At 42.9% G+C, this 10,935-nt stretch overlaps 1 protein-coding gene across 1 annotated transcript in view; it reads right to left on the reverse strand.

The window, feature by feature from the left end:
- HACD3 (3-hydroxyacyl-CoA dehydratase 3) overlaps positions 1-10,394 on the reverse strand; it is a 43,877-nt gene extending 33,483 nt beyond the window's left edge. The window contains exons 1-2 of the mRNA XM_007957645.2: positions 10,308-10,394; positions 2,007-2,049 (exon numbers count right to left, since the gene is read on the reverse strand). Coding sequence (XP_007955836.1) covers positions 2,007-2,049; positions 10,308-10,394 — 130 coding nt within the window. The remainder of the gene's footprint in view (positions 1-2,006; positions 2,050-10,307) is intronic.
- Positions 10,395-10,935: the final 541 nt, after the last annotated feature.

The following is a 10,935-nucleotide window of genomic DNA, read 5'->3' on the forward strand; positions in this document are numbered from 1 at the left end:
AAAAATTTTTAAAAAACCCTTCCAACCAGGGCCAGAGAATGATGGGGAGAAGCTGATTTCTCCTTTGTTGTTGTTGTTGTTATGTGCCTAGAGTCGGCCCCAACTCATAGCGACCCCTCCTTGGGTTTCCGAGGCAGTATCACTACAGAAGTAGATTGCCCCATCTTCCTTCTAAGGAGTGGCTGGTGGGTTTGAACCGCCAGCCTTCTGGTTAGCAGTCTTAGGCACTATGCTATCAGAGCTCCCGACTTCTCCTTTAGCACACTCCAAATGAAACAAGGAAAAATAAACTTTTTCTCAGCTCAATCCTAAAATAGGACAAATGAAACTGGGAAGAAAGTCCCCAGGTTGGCCAACACCCCATGCCTGTGCCTTGCCGTGGCTCCTTTCCCCAAATCACGCAGGCACCATGCCTAAGTGCCAGTGACGGCTGGGCCAGCAGTACTGCTGCTGGACATCCCTTCCCCTTAATAACTCTAATTCACCTGTTGGTTGATCTCCTGGGATTCTCTTCCCTCATCTGGCCATACGTGGTAGAACCTGCCTAACATTTGCTACCCACTGCCACCTATTTGATTCCAACTCACAGCAACCCTAGAGGGCAGAGTCACACTGTGCCATATGGTTTCCAAGGCTGTAAATCTTTATGGAAGCAGACTGTCTCATCATTCCCCTGAGGAACAACTCAAGAGTTCAAAATGCTTAGCAGGCAAATGCTTTAAACACTGCACCACCAGAGGGCCTTAATATTTGCTGCAGGAGGCTATTATTCTCTTAGACTATAAATTCCTTATGGTAGGACATTCTAAAGCTCTAAGTGGCAAGGTATCCTTTTATCATTTTAATTTCTCTTTCAATGTACTTAGCCCCCGAAATATCTGAGCTGCTACCACCATCTTCCATCTTGAAAAGTAGACACAAAAGCCAGGCCGTGATTTCATGCAAGTATATCAGGGTGGTGGTGGTGGTGTTGTAATGTGCTGTTGAGTCGGCCCCGACCCATAGCGACCCCTCCTTGGGTTTCTGAGGCAATATCACTATGGAAGTAGATTGCCCCATCTTCCTTCCGAGGAGTAGCTGGTGGGTTTGAACCGCCAGCCTTCTGGTTAGCAGTCAAGTGCCTTAGCCACTATGCTAGCAGAGCTCCTTAATATAAAACAAAAATTCTTCAATCTCCTATTACCCCAGCCACTTAATAATGACATTCCAAGGAACTGAAACAGCAAGAGAGCAGGGAGAATCCCACCCCACTGGGTAACAATGAATTCAGACACACACTCTCAGGCAGAACAGTAAATCTGCTGATGAACTGAGGAGAAAGGAGATGGAGGCAGATTCAAAGCTGGAAAGGCCTCAGAGATCATCTGAAATAGGGTTTCTCAAACTGGTCTTTAAGTATAACAGCAAGTCTCATCGAGGATATTTCTACTTTGTATTTTCATTATAATGTTGAAAAAAAAAAAAAAAGAAACAAACAAACAAACAAAACGCATATACTGGATCATTATCATCAAGTACAGCCACACAAGTCAGTGGCCATACATGTTCAGAGCCAAAGATCACATAAGGTGACCAAATTAAATTCTTAACAAAAGGTTTTTCAATCTGGGTTCCATGGACCCTTCAGGGGTATATGGGTATATGATACAGTCTCTGCGTGGTCCTCAATTTTGAGAAAAACAGATAAAATCCAACATCCTCATTTATCCAGAGAAGTCATTAACTTGTCCAAGGTCGTGGCAGAGCTGGAGCTAGAAACAGACCACCTGATTTCAAGCTCTGGACTCCCTTTTACCATTTCTACGTCTCTTCGTGGGGCAAGCAGGGTTTTCAATAAATTCTTTGACTTTTCTAACCATGTATTTTGAACCAATCTAGTTTACCCCAAAAGAATCAAGGTGAGCATCAATAAAAATAAATAATACAAATAGATAAAAATAAAAGGAAATCACCATCACATTTCCTCAATTGTGTAGAAAGCTTGAAGCATTTGCCCAGATACTGACCTTTGAAATGCAGCACATTCTCAGTGATGCTGATAGCAGGATTCTGTGGAAAGAAATCAAGGATGTAAGGAAGGAAATGAAATGAAAATCAGGTGTCCCTTTCTCCCTCTCACTCCTCCTTGGGGGCTTGACCTCCCTACTTTCTGCCTCCCCGTACAACACATTCAGCTGTTTGTTCACCTCTATGTGTAAGGCTTCTCTATGCCTGTCCGTAGTTATCAGAGATTGTAAGCTCCTGCCAGAAAGACCCTCAACTGCTCTGACTGCATCACAATGACGTACTAAATCAGGCCATTCTGATCACGGTGAATCATACAAGGTGCTAAGTGAGGTATAATGGGGGATTAGACAGATCTCTAAGACGTGTGTCCTTAAATTCTGGAAGCAGAGAATCTAGTGGAACAGATGAATCACTTCCTGTGAGGAGATTATCAACTAACATAAGGTAAGATATGCTCAATACTAAAAGATTAGTAAAAAGTTATGTGTTACAAGAATTAAGAAGATAATGAGCACAATGGGAAGAGAATGCTAACTAACTAGAACTGAATTGAATTGAATTGGCAAAAGCTGTGTGTTTTTTTTCACCAGAAACTAAGACCTGTACAGCAACAGGAAGAACAAATAAATTGCAGTAGGTAGTAGAAAGAGCTGACGCTTACAGGTGGTTGGATGAAAATGAAACATGCCTTGCCTGTGGTTCTAACTTAGCCCCCAGGCTCCCAAACCTCTTAAACCCCAAACAAATCAAGACTGGAAAAGAGCAAAATCTTTCAAATTGCTCTGTTTCCCCAAAAGTTGCCACATGCCTTTGGCAGGGTGATTTAAAATGGAACTACTTGGGTTGGTTTTGTTTGTTTGTTTGTTTTCAGTGAATGAGAAACAACCCAGCCCCTACATGCCAGTTCAATGTTAACTAAGCAAGACATAGCATGTTCCCAGGTGTTCATTTTTTCCCTCCTACAGGGAGTGAACAATTCCAGTAAATAAAGATCATTCCAGAAACAAGTTCATAACTGGGAAAAAGGAGAGCCAGAAGCAATAAAAAATATTTTAGAATCTATATGTATGAGTGAGATTGGCCTGTATTTTCCCTATGAAGTTAGATAGACCTGGGTTCCTATCAGTTATATTGCTTTTTATTTCTATTATTCACCTTCAAATCCAGAGTAACCATCATCATTTTGAAAATAATAATAAAGTACTTTAGACTTTCAACAATCACAAGATTGTTGTGACAATTATAGTAACACACAAAGAGTCTGGTTTATTAAGCACTCATATTCTGGTTGCTTTTCTTCCTCTGATTAAAATGCCCTTCAAGATTCCAGGCCTGTTGAACACAATTCATCCTTCAAAGTCCAGCTTAAACGTTAATACCTCTTCCTACCTCCTCACTGCCAGTATCAACTTTAATAGCTGCCTGACTACTTTGCTTTCACCTTTACTAAGCACTTAACACACTGTTCTATGTTGTTGTTGTTATTTGCCGTCGAGTTGGCCCCGACTCATAGCGACCCCTCCTTGGGTTTCCGAGGCAGTATCACTACGGAAGTAGGATTGCCCAACCTTCCTTCTGAGGAGTGGCTGGTGGGTTTGAACCGCCAGCCTTCTGGTTAGCAGTCAAGTGCCTTAGCCACTATGCTACCAGAGCTCCTCATAATGAACTAGTTGGAGACAATTAGACTTGGTGGGATAACCAATAAGAATTACAGAATGGCCATTTTTGTTCTATAGTTACTGTTTATTCCTGTATCTGTTCCTAGACTTGAGCTCCTTTGATGCCAGGAACTGTGTCTTATTCATACCTAAACCCCCAATGCCTCTGTAACTGTTTACTGAACTGAAATAAATCCATCTACCCCATTTTCATCAATTCTGACAGAACCACAAAGAGCTAATATACTATCTACTACCTAATGCTTTAGACAAGAGTTTCTTTTCTCGTTCACATCTTTAGTATTTATCTTTGTGTGTACATGTGTGATTAATAAATGTGTAGAAAAGAATGAACGTAGCAGCCCAGAAGCTGCTATCTTTAAAGAATCTGCTTCCATATACTGCTGATGGGACTATAAAATGGTACAACCACTATGGAAAACAGTATGGTGCGTCCTTAAAAAGTTGGAAATAGAAATACTATTTGATCCAGCAATTCCATTACCAGGTACATATCCTAAATAAGTGAGAGCTGGGACACAAATTGTTATATGCACACTCACGTTCATCACCCGGAAGGAAGGTTGAACAATCTACTTCTGTAGTGATATTCCCTCGAAAACCCACCGAGGGGTCGCTATGAGTCATACCTGACCCCACGGCAGTGGGTTATGTTCATCACAGCTATTCACAATAGCAAAGAGCTGGAAACAATCTGAGTGCCCTTCAACAGATAAATGGATAACCAAATTACGGTACATACACACAATAGAATACTATATAATATTAAAGAATAATGTATAATCCAAAAAATACTTCATAATGTGGATGAACCTGAGGACGTTATACTGATTGAAATAAGTCAATCACAGAAAGAGAAATATACATGAGTCCACTATTATAAAAAATTTTCTTTCACAGAAAGAAACATTCTTTGATGATTACCAGAGATGGGAGGAGAGAAGGGAAAACTGCTAACTATGTAAGAGACACATATTGATTTAGGTGAAGGGAAAGGTAATACACCAAAAGCGGGTAACCAGCACAGTTTAACTAAGGAAAAAGGAAGACGTGGAAAGGTGCACAAAAGTAACAGACCACAAAGGTAAACACTATTACACATCCAAAACGGCATTATCAGTAATAACAAATATTACTCTACAACTGGATACGCAAGTAGACAGGCAAAATGATCAGGTATGAGCAGGCAAACAGGACCACACCCATGACCATATACAGATCTGGCCAATGGTATTTCTACATGCATATTTGTATGTGCTATAAGAATGTCCATATGTGTAATAGAGCTAACAGAGGGCAAAGTTATTATAATTTCTTAGCCACAGCCAAACACCTTGAGGGAGTGAGTCGCTAGGCCTACGGGCACGGAATCATGGTTGCAGGGGACATCAAGCTCTATTGGCATAATATACTACACAAAAATATTGTTCTACATCCTGCTTTGGTGAGTAGCAACTGGGCTTTTAAAAGCTTGTGAGCAGCCATCTAATACGCAACTACTGGTCTTTCCTAGTCTGGAGCAAAGAACAGGGAAGAAAATCAAAGACACATAGAAACAATTAGTCCAAGGGACTAGCAGACCATGGGAACCTCACCTACATGATCCTGAGACCAGAAGTAGAGGGTGCCTGGCTACCACTGCAAACCACTCTGAAAGGGATCCAAATTGGAAATCCTGGATAGAGTAAGAGAAAAATGGGGGACAAAACTCAAAATCATGAGAAAGACCAGGCTTACTGGTCTGAGAGAGACTTATAGAATCCCTGAGATTATATGGCCCTTAGCCATTCTTTGGGCCTGGACATGAACTCACTCCCCTGGCTCAACTTTCAGCAACAACAGACAGACCTATAAGGTGAACAGTAACACCAGAGAGGTAAGCACTCCCTAGAACAATCAACCATAAAAGATCAAAAGGGCAGCATTTGCCCAGGGATAAAGGTCAGAAGGCAGGAAAAGATAAGAAAGAGAATAGATAACAAAGGGAAATGGTAACCACAGGGAAGAGGTGAGAGGAGTGCTGTTACACTGTGAGGACTGCAAACGATGTCATTGTTGTTGTTGAGGATTGCAAACAATGTCATGGTTGTTGTGGTGGTGGTGGTGGTGGTGGTTGTTATTTGTCCTCGAGTTGGCCCAGACTCATAGCAACCCCTTCTTGGGTTTCCGAGGCAGTATCACTACGGAAGCAGATTGCCCAACCTTCCTTCCAAGGAGTGGCTGGTGGGTTTGAACCACCAACCTTCTGGTTAGCAGTCAAATGCCTTAGGCACTACGCTACCAGAGTTCCCTAATGTCATGGTAGGAACTGTTAAAAAGGAAAACCAATTTGCTCTGTAAACTTTCACCCGAATCACAATGAAAAGTTAAAAAAAAAAAAAAGACAGAGAGAGAGATAGAGAAATTGTTGAATGGTTGAATGGAAACCTGTTTTGCTGTGTATATTTTCACCAAAAATAAAAGGTCTGCTTTCAAGATTGACTCTTGGCTGGCATCTGGGAACCTGGCTTTCCTCCATTCCCTACCTAGTAAGGGTGGTTCACTGGGCCTACAAACAATGGGAATCCAGAGTTTTAGTTCATGCCTTGCAGAGGGAAATGTGAGCAGCCAATACTTAAAAACCTTGGGTCCTGAATTTCGAATGTGTATCACTGGACAAAAACATTAAAACACATAACTGCATTTTTCATTGCTAGACAAAGAAGTACACTCAAATGTGTCCCCTCAAAGAAAAGAGAACATAAAGAAGCCTGTGCATGGCTTTCTCCAGATTCCGCCCATGTCTTTTTTTCCTTTGTTGAGCCTGCTGTGTATCCTTTCACTGTAATAAATCTTAGCTGTGAGTAGAACTATATGCTGAGCTCTATGAATCCTTCTGGCAAATCACTGAACATGTTGGTGGGTCTTAGGGACCCCTAAAACAGATGTTATTTTGAATATGACTCTTCCCAACTCAACTTCTTATTTTGAAAAATTTTAAATCTATAGAAAACTGATACATGAAACTGATCTGGCATTCACAGCTAGACCTCAATATTATCGCAAACTGGCTCTGATGGTTCACAGCCAGGCCATTTTGTTCTCCTGTTGAAAATAAACAATCTTACAGAATATGAACCTCAGACAAGGTTACTCCGAGACCGTGATAAAATGAAACAAAACAAAGTCACTCCATAATTTGGTCTGAGCACAGGTCAATATTCCACCCACAAAATATCCAATAATAGAATTGTCCCCACTTTCTGACAGTATCCAATCCAGAGTGAACGAACCTCTGCTTCTTTACATCATAGGGATACACCCAGCTTTAGTCTGACTTTGTTGTTGTTGTTGGTTGTTGTCAAGTTGATTCCAACTCATGGTGACCCACATGTGCAGAACAGAACTGCTCCACAGCATTTTCAAAGCTGTGACCTTTTGGAAGCAGATCACCAGGCCTGTCTTCCAAGGTACGTCTAGGTGGGTTCAAACCTCCAACCTTGCAGCTAATAGTTGAGCACTTAATATATGCACCATCTAGAAAGTGTCAAACTGTTCTCCAAATCTTCTGTACCAATTTATACTCCCACCAATTATACATAAAATTTCCTTTATTAAACATCCTCATCAACAATTAGAAATATCAGATTTCTTCATTTCTTCCAATCTAATAGGTGAAAAGAATATCCCATCATTTTCATTTACATTTGATGTTTGCACATCTTCAGGTTTATTGGCCATTCTTGTTTTCTTTCACACTGAAACTGTTTATATTCTCTACATGACTGCTAACCAGAAGGCTGGTGGTTCAACCCCACCAGCCACTCCTTGGAAGACTGGGTAATCTACTTCTGTAGTGATACTGCCTCGGAAACCCAAGGAGAGGTCGCTATGAGTTGGATCCAACTCGACGGCAGTGAGTCTGGTTTTTTGGTTTTAACCATTTGTCAATGATATGTGCTACAAAGATTGTCTCTAAACTTGTCTTCAAATCTGTCGATCTTTTTTGTTAGAGCTTGTGCTTTTTGTGTTTAAGATATACTTCTCTATCCCAATATCATAATCTCTTCTGTTTTCTTTTAGTACTATAGTTCTGTTTTTTGCATTTAGATCAATTAAAGAAAAATACTTTTTGCATTTAAGTCATTAGCCTAGCTGTCATCAATCTTTGTCTATGGAATAAGGTGGGATCTTATATTTTTCTCATTTGTGTAACCAATTTTCCCAACATAATTTCCTGAACGGTTCACCTTTCCCCATGAATCTGTAAGGTCACTTCCATCATAAAGTTAGTTTTCACACATGGATAGGTCTGCTAATAGATTTTATTCTTTTTCATTACTCTTTGTATCTATCCCTCTCATCTAACTTTAAACATAATAATCCCTTACATTTTAATAACACTAGAATTTGTATCACACTTATTTAAATCCATTATCCAATTCAAATCTCAAAACAGTTCTGTGAAATGAGTGTTATGATTCACATTTATTTAGATGAAGAGACGAAGGTTCAAAGATGTTAAATGAATTATTCATGGGCACCAGTTAGTAAGCAGAAGAGTAAGGACCCAATTTCATTTTTTCAGTTACGACTCTTTCTACCAAATACTCTGTCAGGAAAGGTCACAACATCTTTCAAACATCTCCCAAGCATACTTTGTCCACATAAAATTAAAACAAATAAACAAAAAACATGGTTTAACAACTATAGTCATTGGCACAAATCTGTTCATTATGCTTAATTTGAAAGTAAATTCTATTCAGAAAGTGAACCTGCCCAAGGTGGCCAACACATCAGCTGGCCTTTTTGCTACTGCTCCCCTCAAGCACAGACAATGCCACTGTTAAAATCTTTATTACCCACCACTCCTCCTCACATCAGCCACAGTCCAAAGACAGAATAAAGATGGGTAAACTATGTCTCAGGAAGGGAGGGGTACAGAGCTGATGTCCCCAAAATTGGAACTCAACACTTTAAAACTCACACTTACATGTAAGTTGTAGGACATATTACAGAAAGCAAAGAGCTGTCAAACAACCTAGCACCAAGCTCAATGGCAGACAAGAGTAGGTAGTCCGTAAATGTTTTATGGCACAGATAAAGGAATTGTTGCATCCTGAGCCACAGCTGTTGGTTTCAACAGGCACTGCATAGAGCAATCAATTGAGAAAGAAAAAGTGAGCAGCCCCAGACATTCAGAACCTAGCCTGGCACTCACAGCTAGGCTGTTATTCTCTATTGCTGTTAGGTGCTAGGAAAGTATTGGGAGCTCTGGTGGCATAGTGACTAAGGCATTTGACTGCTAACTACAAGGCTGGCGGTTCAAACCCACCATCCACTGTCTGGAAGGAAAGCTGGGCAATCTACTTCCCAGTGATACTGCCTCAGGAAACCCAAGGAGGGGTCACTATGAGTCGGATCTGACTAGAGGGCAGTGAGTTGGGTGGTTTGTTTGGTTTGGTTTGGGGTGTTTTTTGTTTTGTTTTGTTTTGTTTTTTGAGGAAAGCACTGTCTTTACCCTTCAATGAGAAAACAGGTTTATTTTCCAGATGATTAAATTCAATAAATTCAATCAACATTCAGAGAGCACCTACACTTTTCAAAGCAATCAGCCAGATGGGGTGATAGACCTAAACATCAATGTCTGACTTGCAGATAGCAAATTAAGTGGGTGAATGAGGATACAAAGTGCCAGAGACATCAGAAGCAGGGAATAACAGTAGAAAGAACATTCCAGACTGAAAACTACAGTTCCTCAAAGATTGTTGGCATGTTGTTGCTATGTGCCGTTGAATCCGGACCCAACTCACAGCGACCCCTCCTTGGGTTTCCGAGGCAGTAAGACTACAGAAGTAGATTGCCCAACCTTCCGAGGAGTGGCTGGTGGGTTTGAACCGCCAACCTACTGGTTAGCAGTCAAGTGCCTTAGGCACTACGCTACCACAGCTCCTTGTTTGCATGGAGGGTGCCAATGAAATTAAATGTAAATGCTCAATGTAATTTAAAATAATTAAGTTCTCCATGCAACTCAGCAAATCTGCGCTTACCACCTTCAAAATGGGATGAGAGGGGATCACTTCTTTGAGGTCTTCTGAATTTTAAAATTAATGAAAATTATTTCCATCACTAAACGGTTGGGAGGTGGGTGTGGCCCCTCGGAGGCAGCGGCTGGCCTCGTGAACGTCGGAGGGGTCAGGCCAGTTCTAGACCTCCAGCCACAACCCAGCAGGCCACTATCCCACTGCACCCCAAACTCAACGAACTCATCCCAGGCCTCGAGTAGCAGCGGCCAACCCGAACCCCGACGGCCCGGCCTCCAAAGGCCTGGCTCGGGGTCCACCAGGCCGCAGATGGCAAGCAAATGGCTCCGGGCAACCGCCGAGGCCCGCTCAAGGCTCACTGGGCACCTGAGCATGCCTGCAGCCATCGGCTGAGTCGCGGCCTCGGCTTAGGATCTGCAGGTGTTCTTCGACATGGGTCAGCCGGGGCCCGGGCCTGAACGCCGCGAGTGCAGTGTTCCGGATCTCACTGGTGCACTGCAGGCTGCTCGGCGTGCAATCGGACAAAGAGGATGGGGGTCAGGAGGGAGCCCAGAGCTGCAATCCAGCGCACATTCCTGGCGCCCACACCGGCCTTTACCTGCACATCACTCAGCTCCACGCGCAGATACAGCTCACGATGTCGTTGAGCCCAATACACGTGCGGCGTCAGCACCTGGTTCTCCATGGCCACACAGCCCAGGGCACGGAGAGGCTCAGCTAGCTGCGCCTAAATGTTTCAGAGAGTGCGCGGCTGAAGCCGGCCGATCGCAGGCCGCAAACCCCGGCGCCGCTAAGCGCCTGCAGCCGGGAAGCCTGGAGACTACCCACGCTCGCCAGCCGCGCCTGCGCAGTGACTGCCGGGGTGGGGTTGTGGGGGGTAGCGGTGAGGGCGCGAGCCTGGGGCAAAGCAAGAGCCAGGCAGAGGCGGAGGGGGGCGGGAAGAGGCTGGCCCAGGCGCGGTGACGCTACAGCGCGCTGGGGACACTTTGCGAGTTACTGAAGGAATCAATGCTTCCCGCTTCTCTTCAGGACAATGCTTAAAAATAAAATTAAAAAGGCCAGAGTCTCTTAAGGGACAGATGAGTACGGGAAACGACTTGAGACAGGTGTATCTAGATGGCCCTCCTATTCTAAACAAAACCAAACTCACCGCCATCAAGTCAATTCCGACTCATAGCGACTCCCATTGGGTTTCCAAGGTGGTCAATATCTACGGAAGCAGATTG

Source organism: Orycteropus afer, unplaced genomic scaffold (genome assembly GCF_000298275.1).
Source record: "Orycteropus afer afer isolate SDZICR_OR568_19922 unplaced genomic scaffold, OryAfe1.0 scaffold00015, whole genome shotgun sequence".
Classification (NCBI taxonomy): Eukaryota; Metazoa; Chordata; class Mammalia; order Tubulidentata; family Orycteropodidae; genus Orycteropus; species Orycteropus afer.